General features: G+C 35.2%; 1 protein-coding gene across 1 annotated transcript in view; it reads right to left on the bottom strand.

Moving 5' to 3' along the window:
• Positions 1 to 4,898: 4,898 nt before the first annotated feature.
• Positions 4,899 to 14,046, bottom strand: part of Fgf10 (fibroblast growth factor 10) — a 79,842-nt gene continuing 70,694 nt past the window's right edge. Inside the window, exons 2-3 of the mRNA XM_076856147.2 lie at positions 12,271 to 12,374; positions 4,899 to 6,854 (exon numbers count right to left, since the gene is read on the bottom strand). Coding sequence (XP_076712262.1) covers positions 6,657 to 6,854; positions 12,271 to 12,374 — 302 coding nt within the window. The 3' untranslated portion in view covers positions 4,899 to 6,656. The remainder of the gene's footprint in view (positions 6,855 to 12,270; positions 12,375 to 14,046) is intronic.

Raw genomic sequence — 14,046 nt, 5'->3', positions numbered from 1 at the left:
AGAGCCAAGGACAAGGTATAATCCTCAAGGACACGCCCCCAGTGACCTACCTCCTCCAACCATGCTCCACCTGCCTGCAGTTACTACCCGATAGTTCATTCAAATTATTAATCCATCTTGTGGATTAATCCACTGATGAGGTTACAGCTCCCACAACCTAATCATTCATGCATGTACATTCTTTCATTGCCTAACACCTGAGCTTTTTTAGTGACATTACAGGTCTGAACCACAATAGACTAAATATGTTGAAACATAATTCCTAAAGCTTCTACATTTGGAGGTGGGTACCTTGGGAGATAATTAGGTGAGAAGGTGGCCATTTATGAACAAGAGAACAAACCCTCGTTATAACTTGACTAGTCTAACAGCCTGATTTTAGACTTCCAGCCTCTAGAAGTATAAAATATAAATATCTGTTGTTTTTAAAAGCCATATAATATATGGTATTTTGTTTTAGAAGACTTTATGGACTGAGATCTTTCTTGTTTGCATGCCTATGTCTAAATATCACCATTTTATGAGGACACCAGTTATATTGGATCTACTCTAGTCTGACTTCATCCCAACTCATTACTTCTGCAATGACCCTGTTTCTAAATAAAGCCACATTATGAGGTAATGTGAACTAGGACTTCAACCCATTATAGTCCTTATGCTTGAATTTTGTTTTTGTCTGATTGGCTGTTTTTCCTTAATACTAGTATTGAATAATTTAGATGATTAAAATGCACTAGTTTTATCGTTAGGGAATATTTATATGTGTGGAAACAGAAATTGGGGAAAAATAGAAAGAAAAATATAATAATAATCTAGGTTACCAGAACTACTTGCCTCTGATAATCTATACTGATATTACTGTGCAGTTTTTACTTATTTGAAGCAGCTGAAGTAGATGGTTGATCCTAATAAAGTCTGCCTCTTTCTTATGAGTCCAGTAAGGAAGTACATGTCACATAGCTATTAAATATCACCTAGCATTAAAAATGGGGACAAATAGGAAAATAAACTAATTATGGTACTTGAAATATGCTGATTTGCCCTTTTCATAGGAGATCTTAGAGGAAGGAATGTAGAGCTTCCCTAAGGTAAGATGAGGAGTAATGATTGCTGATATTGGCCTAAAATTAAAATTAAAATTCCTGTTTAATTTGTTTCCTGCATGAGAGTAAGCTCAAGTTGTAAAATGTGTTTCATGTGTGGTATTCAGTTTATCAGGAAAATAAGGTACTGTCCATTAACTATACTTATATAGGCATTGCGATCTTTCAGTTTCTCAGTTGGAAAGTTCCCTAAAAACAGATACCTTTTTCTTATGTAATTTTAATTGATGTAGGCTTAAATGCAATTGATCTGAGCATATTTATTCATGTCACTGAAAATAATAGTTATAGGGTTATAGAGAAGTCTGGTATTTAAATACCAGATGTTAAACTATTTTTTTGTGTTTTGAATTGAATTGATAAGTGACCCCTAACCTTAATGCATCCCATAACCATAAAAAGCAGTCTTTTCAAAATTTATAATACCTCATGAAACACTGGTTTTAATTTACTTCTTGAAAGACCTCTCTGAGAATATTTGCATTGTCAGCAACTTAAATTGACCACAGAAATGATAACTAAATAATTTAGAAAATTGTAAGATGATTTAGGCATTTAAGATGTGTATAAGGTAATTAAAACCAAACTTTAGAGGGCTAAGGCCATACTGCAGTGGGTTATTCTACAGCTGGGGTCACTGCCTAAGTTGTATGAAGGCATATGTTCAATTTACAGTTGTAATGAATAACATGGGATGTTTTGATTTTTCATTTGTTGTGCTCATCTCTGGAGGATGCAGTTGCCTACATTAAAAAATGAACATGGGCTCTTTGTGGAGGATAATAAAAATGTGTAAAATAATACATGCCACATGCATGCATGGTTGGCATATGGCTTTTCTCTGAGTATTGAATTGTTGCCTTTAGCTCCTATCATGATGCAGGCTAATGGAAATGTTCACCATTATCCATTTAAGAATGAGACCATTTCTTTGATCTCATTAGTTTGATCATGATTATTCCATTTTAACTAATTCATGGTGTTTATGCATGAGTTTTTAGTAGGTTATTCACTTTCAGGGAATTTTATTTTATATTTTATTCTAGTCTGAAAAAGGAAAGAGAAATGCAGGTTACAAATTTCCTTTTGAGGACTGGGTTGTGGCTCAGTGGTAGAGTGTTTACCTCCCACGTGTGAGGCCCTGGGTTTGATCCTCAGCACCACATATAAATAAACAAATAAAATAAAGGTATTGTATCCATCATCAACTAAAACAAATGTTTTTTTAAATGAAATTTTTTCTCATGTTGAATATATATAAGACAAATTGAAGGACATAAAGCAAGTCATTTCCTTTTTCTAATGAATGACACTGGTGTTTCTGATTTTTTTTTCCTGTATGTTGATTTGCTTGAAAATACTTCTACACACTTTTGGGATAAAATTAAAGAAATACCTACAACATCATATTATGTCACTGTTATTCAGTATAAACTTTCATTCATCATAATTATCTTTACAGAACCACAGTGAGTCTGGCTATAACCAGGGCCCCCCTCCTAGCTTAAAACAAAACAAAACAAATATAATTTTCTATTTTAAAAAGATGCCTGAAAGAAAAAAAAATCTTTAAATCTCTCTAATTTGGACAAATAGATGAAGAATAATTAGAACTGGTAAAAAAAAAAAGGGGGGGGGGAGTGGGCAGAAAGGAAAGAAACAAATTCTAGCCAGTAGTCTCTTTAAAATAGAAACAGCTAACAACCACTATGCTTTTTCCTAATGCACACCTGTTCACTAACCCCAATCCTGGGTGCTTCCAAAGTCTACACTCTGATTTTCTGGTGGTCATGTGAGTTAAGTGAGGCAATCACAATGTCTGTATCCCTTGTCCCACTGATTGGTCTGGAGGTTGGGATGCTATCTGTACCTGATCAGCAAGAGGTATTCCTAGGATATTTCAATTGTTGGATTTTGAGGAAAAGGAGTTTTGGGTTGGGAAGTTGAAAAGAAGTGATTGGAAGCAAGCAACAATAAAACACATAAAGTCCATCCAAGATGAGAGCAAGTGGGTGTCAGAAGAAGCAGATCTTAGTTGCTTCATTCCACAGTTCTGGTAGAACTCTGGAGTTGCCCTCCCCACACCCTCCTGGAATATGTCTCTTTTCTTCTTGCAGCTTAGTTTTAGTTGCAAAAGTCCTGTCTATTAACATAATTATTAAGAACTTTAATATACATGGTATTTGTAGGTGTATGTGCTATTCTATGTGTATGATAATCTTCTCAAAATATTTGTAGCTTCTTACATGTCTTTGTTTAGACAAAGCTTGGACTACTTAAAGACCTTCTGATATGGAAAGGGTTAATCATGTCTCACTGAATAATCATAAATACTGAATTAACAACATCCAAATTATTATTAGAAACGTGCAGTATTAATACAGATCCATTTACTTTGTGTCCATAAACTTGCTTGGGTCCTGGAATCAACTTGTGCTATTATGAATTTTTTCTCTCCACTTTTCAAATGAAATTTGTGGGCCTATTCCATCCCCTTAAAATCAGATTTTGCAGCCCCCTGGCTTTCCTCCAAAAGTCTCTCATTGTTTCACAAGCCATCCTTGTTTCCAATTCATTCTTCTTTATCCACTGTGTAAACGAGGTGGACCTGAATACTTAGGAAAATCGAAAGCATTTGGTTGTTATTAGAGTAAGGAGAGCCGACTCACACATGTAAAACATTAAAGAAACCTTACAAATGTTTGAGTACATTTTTTTCCTGTTGTTGTTGTTGGGGCATTTAACCACATCCTGACTTGCACACCACCCTCCAGCTTTTCTCTTCATTATCAGGTGGAGTTTTAGGGTAATAAAACAAACAAGAACAATATTTTTATATTCTTTTCCCAGTATTTTTATTGCTTTTATTTAAATGTAACATACTATACACTGTTCAGCCTTTTGGGAGGTAGGAGGAGGGAGTGATTCTGTACCTTTAGGAGTCGCTTCCCCAGAACCAACACTTGTATGGACACATATTTGTGGCTCATGCACCTGAATTTCCTGGGCCAGGTCCCATGCTTCCCACAGAGGCAGAGCTCCCAAATCTCTATTTTTTTTTTAACCTACAACATTCAGGAATTGAACTTCTTTTCCTTCAGTAGTTGCAAAAGGGACCAGAATTCTATATCAATATTCAACAGATATTGAATATTGATATAGAATATATTAAATGCATTTTTAAATGCAAAGGAAACTCATACTCCTTACCAAACCATTTCTGTCTTTACCTCTGTTGGGGTGTGGGGTGGGGAGTGGAGTCGGGTGGGAGGAGAGATGTTTTCTATTTTGGGACACTGCAAGCTTTGATACACTTTGCTAGAAGCTGTCTTGAGGACCACAATGATGACTGTTGAAACAGTTTCTTGGGTAATCTAAATGGCTATGTGAAGTAAGAATCCAGTTTGTGCCCTGTCTGCTGTCACTGTGGGCATCAAGTGCTCCATTTGTTTCACTAAGTATTTAGTTCTGGTTGTGGGTGGTCCATGTTGATGCATCAGGTGCAATTATTATTTTAAAATAAAAGGAAAAAAAAGATACCTAGTTTCCATAGGAATGTGTTACATTATAGCTCTCAGATTCAGTTACCAATGAAATTTTAACATGCAGATCCCAACCACAAAAATCAAACATTTTTAGAATCCTATTTGTCAAAAAACAAATTGGAACAAAGTATCATGAGTTGCAACTTTAGGCATTGACCAGAACAATGTGCCTCAAATGCATTTCTTTTGAAATATCAACACGTTTAAGGAATCATAAAAATAGACCTTTATGAAATTACTTTAAGGAAAATTTTCTTAATGAAGCTAATTTTTAATTGACAGATTAGCTGGAAGTGCTAGTTAAGCATCAACACAAATAAGTTATAAGAGGATAACAAAGCACCAGCTTTTCTAGAGGTTAAACTTCAGTTAAAAAAGACATATTTGGGGAATCTTTTCCTTGTACCAAAATACTGTGTCCAAACAATAAAAATAAACAGACTTTTTCAAAACAAGAAATATGAAGATAAAACTGCAGCATCAATATAGTCTTATAGTTATCACTTAAGTATTTAGAACAAATAATATTTTTCTACATTTTTGAAATTACTACAGACACTGCAAATAAGGCTTATGTATTTATTTAGTGGAATACATTGTGATGATGACTGGTACACTTATGTACTTATGTACTGTTTTCTATACCTGCTCTAACAAATGAATTTCAATATGGCTACATTATGGAACTTTCTAAAGCTCTTTAAATTTACAGAAAATAGGTTTATTTGGTTTTGTAAAGACTAGATCATACAGCTTGAACAGGTTTCCGTATATGGTTACACATATACCAGGATACATTTGCTCAGTTTAAGCCCCTGGGAGAGTTGCACTTCATACCCAATTCCTTGATGGTTCTTTGGGGGAGATGCACTATGTGGGACTTACAAAGGGTTCTTCCATTTGCAGATAGCCTCTTCATCATTTACCACTGTGACATATGGCAAGAAATCATGAGAAAGTAATGAGGCTAGGCTACAAAAATGCATTTAACAATTCACTTTCCTTCTTTAGTATATTATTGGAGATGAACTGATGCATTCAAAGAGAAGAGTCTGGCCTTCTCATCTATTTCTTAGAAAAGGAAGTGATATATGCTTTTAAATGATGGCAGACAGATCTCATTCAAGCCATGGCAGAGTACTGCCATTTTTATTACTGATGGATCTTATTGCAGAAGTGCAAATTAAGTCAACTGATAGCACATGGGGAGCTCACATTGCTTTCTTAATTTCATCTTCTATTTTTGAAGTGTTTGCCAAGTTTTATAAACACTTTGTCATGACCATGCATGTGGTGTGCTGAAGAAAAAAAGAGAAGGTAAATCAGAGGGCAGCTGCTGAGGATACTCTTTAAAACCCCAAAAGATATTTAACATCCTATTAAATAAATAACTTAGAAAGAAATAGAAAAGGATGAAGGCAGAATGCACAAGCATACCATACTATTCGTATTGTTAGAACAGTTTCACACTAACACATTTATATTTTTAAATCCTATCCAATTCTTCCATGGTGCCACACCCAAAGCTCCTTTGGTTGCACATATGATATGACCCAAGTGCTTTCCAGTAAATGCTTGCGTGTCTTACTGCTCATTGAATCATTAGGCTTGAATGAGCAATGAAAGTCTTTGATATGAGTTCGTATTCCATAAATAACTTTCCCGAAGATCATTCAACAGATTGTTCCATGTCCTTTAAGTTCTGTCTCAGAGGTTCACAAACAAAACAACTTGACCAAAAAACCCAGCCATAATGTTGTTCTCTTGGGAATAACTTCTATCCCATTTGATCTGCCTTTGTCTTAGTTATAAGGCATGACACAGAGCTAAAGAAAGAACATCATATGTCAGCAGTGAGTACAAAAACCGTCAAAGGCTTCCTTTCTTTTAAGGAGGCAGATGTCTGCAGTGTTTCTTTGCCTTTCGAGCTACTGTCTCCATGAAGGATACTGACTATTCCTGGCCAAAGAGCCTTTGGTTCTTCTGCTTCCACAAACATTGCCTTCCTCTATGAGTGGACCACCATGGGAAGAAAGTGAGCTGAGGTGTTTTTCCTTCGTGTTTTCTGTCCTCTCCTGGGAGCTCCTTTTCCATTCAACGCCACGTACATTTGCCTGCCGTTGTGCTGCCAGTTAAAGGATGCGTAGGTATTGTATCCATTTTCCTCTATCCTCTCCTTCAGCTTACAGTCGTTGTTAAATTCTTTCTGCAAAGGAAAAACATAACATTTTATTCCTGCAGTGATGCTTGCTTGATTCCATTTAACACAAACTATCTAAAGAATGCCAGTCAAAGGTCTTGTTTGCTGTTGTCATTTTTATATAAGTTGTTCCCTTAATGTATAATGGTCACTAACAGGAGAGTCACGTTCATAGCCACAAACAGATTCTGTGTTTGAAAGCATATGATCCCTTTTAATTAATCATTATAACCATATATTTGAGTCCTTTTAAAAATCCAGTGTGCTTTGAATATGACACGGTTTATTCATATAAAGCCTAGAATGATTCTCAGGAGCAGACAACCCACTGATGATATCTGTGATGAGCCAATAATAAAGAATGGTGTTATGATCCTTAGTGGCAATAGCCAGAGATACTGTGGGAAAAAAATAGAATTGCAGAAAATGTGAGTCAAGTTTGCAAACCTTCATATAGAACCACAGCAAGAGCACATACATTGACAAGAAGGCAGATTTCATAGGAACACCACAAGAATACTACTTAACTTAAAAGGGGAATACTTTCCTCTTTTCCAAATACCAAATACCGAAATTTTAATAAATAATGTACAGTTTTCCTTAACTTGGAATTTTGAAAAATTTTATTCTGAACTTGAAGAATGATTGAAAACTTGGACAAGGAAAACATCTTGTTTTGTTAATTGTCATGTCAAAGAAATTATAAATGTGGTAAACAACAGTGCCCAAGAAAGATAAGACTAAAAACTTGGAAATCCAGTTTGTGGCCATGGCTCCTTAGTCTGTCATCTAAGGTGGACAAGTGGATTGGGAGAGTTTTTAGGGGCAAAGATTCACTTTCATTTTCTTTACAAATCCAGCATCTTACTCTGGAGTTAGTAACAGGGTTGACCCATTGACCTCATGACTCTAGCTTCAGTGATGGCCCTCTTCTCTTATTCTGAAGCTAAGGTAGTTAAGCTAAGGGCTTTTGCCCTTGGGTTCCACCTTCCACATCTAAATCAAAAGCACTATGGGCAAATTTTGGCTGAGGCCTTTATTTGGGTAGTTTATTTCACCTTAGGGACATTTTGAAATTTCAACTAACTTTCAAAATCCTGAATGAATACATTCAAGATTCTGTGGGAGAGATCGTAATTTTGAACATTATTAGAACCATCACAGCAGATATATTCTATGTTAATGTTATCAGCTACAGTTTCCATTTCTGGAATTTATTAGTCCTAAGTGCTTCTCTTCTATAAAATAATCATAAATTTTTCATTTATTTCAATTTAGTCATCAAATGATCACTGAACTGAAAGAAAGGAAAAAAAGGTGAATTATTTAAGGTAAGGCTTTTAATAAAAAAAAAATCTTCAGTATAAATAAATTTAATCCTCAGCATGAAAGATTTCTTATTCTCTTCAACACATCCCTGTCCCAAACTATATGGTTTTCAAAGCAGAGATGCTTTTCTGTTGTTGTTGACTTTGGGTACCAGGGATTGAACTCAGGGGGACTTGACCACTGACCCACATCCCCAGCCCTACTTTACATTTTACTTAGAGACAGGGTCTCACTGAGGTGTCACTGAGGTGCTTAGCACCTCACTGATGCTGAGGCTGGTTTTGAATTCATGATCCTCCTGCCTCAGTCTTCCAAGCTGCTGGGATTACAGGTATGTGCCACCGCACCTGGCTAGAGATTTCTTTCACCAATATTTATATTTATTTCAAAAGGGGGTGCATTTAGAAAGTAAAGAAAGATTGAGACTATTTCAGGTCATATCATATTGGAGATGACATGGTGTATAGAAAAGTGGGAGGGAATATTGATAACTTTTCTTCCTTCAAATGAATTTTTTTAAAAAAATTAATAGTGTATTACAATTATACACAATAATGGGATTTGTTATGCCATATTTATACCTGGATATAACATTATTTGATCAATATCATTCCCTAGTGCAATCTTTTTCCTTCTCCTCCCCCAAAATAAATTTATAAGTCTTATTTCTTAAAGTGAAGTACACCTGACTAAGCCTTCTTTCTAAGGTATTTTTAACATTTGGCCCATAAATGTTTCATACTTCTAATCTCTGGAGGAGGGATATAGGAATCTATATTGTTTTTACAATGCAGACAAAGCCTAAGTAATAATGTAAAATAAAATAAAAAAAAAATTAAAGTAAAAAATCTAGGCTAGAGCAAGATCCAAAAGCAGGATTTGGGCAGTTTAGAAAAAGATTTTGGATTTCTTCCAGCTATCTGGAAAATTTCTTTGTTTCTTAAATCATGCTGTATGAGGGCCTGTTTTACTTAATTCAGTTTTAAAACTTACTTTATTCCATCAGTGAAGAGGAATCTCAGAATACAACAGATACATTGTTCAGAGAATGTGTGGTCAAGATATAAGAAAGATATATGTATATTTCCCCAAAAGGAACACTGGAAATATTTAAAAGAGAAGAGATAAAGAGCTAATTTCATCAAACACTTTTGGTACCTAATTGAGAATTTTCAGGAAGGTTTTCAGAATTGATGAAAATTATATGGGAAAAAATTAAAGACAGGAATTAAAAAGAGTTGTTTTTTTATACAAAATTATATTACATATACAATCATGAATTTTGATGTTATACCTTTTAGATTGCAAGAATGTTCAAAGGTGAGATGATTAGATTAAGACAGCTGTGATTTAATCAGTAGATTAACCACTGTTGTGGAATAACTGTGTGGTAACTGTAGGCAAATAGGGTGTGGCTGGAGGAAGTAGGTCACTGGTAGTGTGCCTTTGGGGTTTACGTTTTGTCCTTGGTGAGGAAACTTTCTCTCTCTGCTTCCTGTTTTCCGTGCCCTGAATTGCTTTTATCAGCCACACCCTTCTGCCATGATGTTCTGCCTCTTCTTGGACCAAGAGCTATAGAGTCAGCTGACCATGGACTGAAACTCTGAAACTATGAGCCAAAATAAATTTCCCTCTTCTACATTGTTCTTGTCAGGTCTTTTGGTCATGGAAATTGAAAGCTTACTCAAACAGAGTTAGCTATTTCTTCTTAATGTTACATTTATAAATAATTAACAGTTAAAATTAGTTTAATATTTTATTTCAATTAAAATTTCTTCTTTAATTTAATAGTATTATCTAGCTTTACCTTAAAGCACTGATTTTTGACTAAATGTGTTTATCAGTAAGAAATATACATCTACTCTTCCTGCACAGTAACTAGCAAAATAATCTAGCAGGGACCTAGGCATGTTTAATGGATCTCCCTTCCTTCCTTTCCTTTCTTTCCCTTCATATCTCTCTGTCTCTGTCTCTCTTTCTCTCTCTCCTCCTTTCTTTCCTTCCTTCCAGATTAGATCATGCTATGTTGTCCTGGCTGCCCTTGAACTCCTGCCCTCCAGTAATGGTCCCATCTCAGGCTTCTGAGCAGCTGGTTATGCATGTGCATTACATCATGCCTGGCTCCAGGCATGGTTACTGAAAAAACAAGAAATGCCACAAAAGTGATTATGATTTGGATTCCTAAATGGAATCACTTTTTAAAATGCTCCATGCTCCATTGCTCTTAAAAGGTTCATTAATGGAACAATTCATGATGGAGAATTTGAACTCAAATTACTTTGACCCTCATGGAAAAAACATTTATCCTGGCATCCCCAAGTCCCCAATTAAAATTGGATTTGATATGAATAAAATGCAAGGCTACTCTATGTTCGGACCACTAGTTCTTAACTTGAAGGTGAACCAGCAACATCCATAACATTTTGGATCATGCTAGAAATGCAAATTCCTGAACCCTATCACTGCTCCACAGAATCAGACAATCTGGGTGTGGGTACCACCATCATTTTAAAAAATAAGTCCTCCCGTAGATTCTGATGCATACCCAAGTTTGAGAGCTACCAGCTCTGGGTAGTCATTATACTCAGCCTTATTCAAGAAAGTAAGCTTATTTATAATTTAAAGTAAAATTCTTTTTGATTCTACAAAAAATGTAAAAATGACACAAGATATGGCCAGAAAAAATAGGATTATTTAAGTGAACTGTGTCACTGGCAATTGAGATGGTTATATATTCTCCAAAAAATGCAATTAAAATTTTATATAGCTAACTTCAATGTACTCCTCTAAGGTGGAAACACAGAAAACAAAACAAGACAAATCAAAACACACAAAAATATTTAAATTCATTTAATACCCCCCTGATCTGGCTCTGGGATTGACACAAGGAACACATCTACACTCATGAACTGATCTACTCCTGTCATCATTTGCATAGACTAGAACTTAGTTTCTAACTTTATCATAAGACTATTGCATTATTCCTGGCCCTTCCTTAAAACAATTAAATGTTCTATATTTACATTGGACAATTAATTGTTCTATAGTTATTTTGTATTTGTTACACTGTCCTATGTATATTGTAAATTACTTTTCAAGTTAGTCAAGGCTCATTTTCTATACTTCTTTCTTATGCTTCTTTCATATGCCATGTAGTAGATGTTCAATTGATTGATTGACAGGTTGTCTAGAAATCTCAATAAGATAAATTGTCATACTACTCATAATTTAATTTTAAAAATTTAAGTCTAAAGTAGCTGCTTATTATTTTTAATTTTTTTGTTGTATGTAACAGAGTACCTTTACTTTATTTATTTATTTATTTGATGATGAGAATCAAACCCAGTGCCTCATACATGCAAAGCAAGCGCTCTACCACTGAGTCACAACTCCAGCCCCTAGCTGCTTATTATTTTATATGAGACTTTATGGTCTAGATGAGTTTGCACTAGTGATATTCAAAATAGTTAACCCTACATATGGTAGACAGGTATGGATCTATCCAAGGCACTGACTGAATACTGGCACCACAAGGACCTACTGCAAAAAAATAATATTCTCACATCTATCTATAATTTTCAGGCATAATTTGAATCAATTACCACTGTCTAGATATATAATTCTGAATAACCTGCAAAATGATGACTTTCTTGATGTTTCCCCATTTGGGGTTTTAATAAAATACAAAACATTTAAGTTTCTATTTTATCTTCATTTGTAACACACAAATACATAGTATATGTTTTTTCTACTCAGTTCAGGATCTTTGTTTTTAATGATTCTTCTCCTAGTTGTCTGCCGCTCCCATGCCATCTGACCAGATGCTTCTGTGAGAGTCTGACTAGTTAGAAGTTCAGAACACTCACAGACAAATGCCAGAAACAGCCTGTGTGGTAGACTCATGGGTGAATAACAGAGGAGATTACGGGGTTGGAAGAACTGCTTTGCCAGCCCTTGAGACTCTGGTGGCCAGACCACTGTAATTCTATTTACCAGCAAAGGATGATAACAAAGATATTCAATGTCTGGAGGAAACATTCCAAAAATGTTGATTTACTGCAGTGGACTTTAAAAATGAAAGCACAATACTTACTGAGCCATAGAGTTTCCCCTTCTTGTTCATGGCTAAGTAATAGTTGCTGTTAATGGCTTTGACAGCTACAACTCCAATTTCCACTGATGTTATCTCCAGGATACCTGAAACATATAATTAAAAAAAAAAAGATTAACCATGAAAAGTCACATAAATCGAGGTGAAAAAGAGTAAAAACCAAAAGAAACTATTAACTATATTTTTGATGTTATTTAAACACAAGGCAAAAGAAAAAGGGGGTAAGGGGAACTCAACCAACTTTGTTTCAATGTGTTGAAAACCCTAGCAAATATTTCCAGCAAATATATGGAAACAAGTAGTGAGGCTTTAAAAGGTTTCCCTTCCATTTTACTCTGAACATGAGCATATATAGAAAAATATTGTTTTAATTAAAATGCTTCCTTTGCTAACTCTGCATTTTCAACCCTATAAATATTGAAACAACTCTACTCATCTTAGCCTAGATTTCACAAAAACTTATCAGAGCCCACATCTGTACTATGGCATTAAATTAAATCCATAGCATATGTCAATAATATGTCAGATTTACCTCAATCTGTAAAAACAATGGTGAACTATTTTTTCTTTGTAGGACATTTAAAGTAAATCTCTTGGCTACATTTAACTAATAAATTTATTTTGGGCAAATGTGTCATCATTCTGAGATAGAGACTAATCTCAACATCCATAGTATCTTTAAAATAATGGAATCAATACACTGAGATGGAAAGTTTTTTTCTTCTAAAAAGAAATGAAAGTTAAGTGAATTAGTAATTGATAGCGAAGATCTTTTCCTTCAAAGACACGTGTTTATATTGGTGCAGGTAAAGATGATCTCTGAAAAGTTGGTAGGCAGCTAGCTGTAGGGAAGGCATTTGATGTACTCAAAGAGCCCACTCATTTTAGATCTAAAGATCTAAAGAACTGAAACTACTTCTGATTTAATAATTCTTAGGAAAGCTTGCTCAGGGAAGAGAAGAAATGTGATGATTAGTATGTGGCCTCTAGAGCCAGGGTATCTGGTTTTGTCTCCTGGCTTTGCATTTATTTGTGAGTGACTATAGGAATAGTCACTGAGCTGGTCCATGTCTCAATTTCATTTGTAAAATGGGCAACACAATAGTATTTCCCTCATAATCGTGTGGAGGTAAATGAGACAGTACACACTAAGAAGTTAGACTTTGCCTAGAACTTAGTATCTCAATTATTATTAGAGGGTCATTTTCACCTAACAGCTCTAGAATAGTTTCTTTAACAGGTTGTGCAAAGCTTGACTATAACAGAAGAATTCCCATTAGCTTAACCCATAAAATCTGAAAGTTGTCATTCATCAAGTATTACCTATCATGAGGAACACTATCCTAACCATAGTCCTAAATGTGGTGTGCTCATACTCTTCTCATGGGGATAAAGTGGCTTATGCCAAAGGCCTGACTATCTTTCTCTACTTCCTTCACAGGGTGGCTTCTTGGAAGCTAATGGAAATGCCAGATTCCCCTACTGCAGACTTGGTAGAATCAGAGGCCTGTGTCCAGGCTGCATGACACAGATCATTCTGTCCATGTATCCTATAGGAAGGACCTGACTTAATGCAGTACACCTTTTCACTGAATTTTTCATTCCATTTGTGAAGCCAAATCAAGGAAAGACCATGAAGGATGAAGGAAATGTTATTTGTATTTTGAACACCCTGTTCCTTTTTGGTGTAAACACACCAAAATGTAAACACACACACACACACACACACACACACACACACACACACACACACACTCC

This window comes from Callospermophilus lateralis, chromosome 5 (genome assembly GCF_048772815.1).
Source record: "Callospermophilus lateralis isolate mCalLat2 chromosome 5, mCalLat2.hap1, whole genome shotgun sequence".
Classification (NCBI taxonomy): Eukaryota; Metazoa; Chordata; class Mammalia; order Rodentia; family Sciuridae; genus Callospermophilus; species Callospermophilus lateralis.
This window is presented reverse-complemented; position numbering and strand designations above follow the sequence as displayed.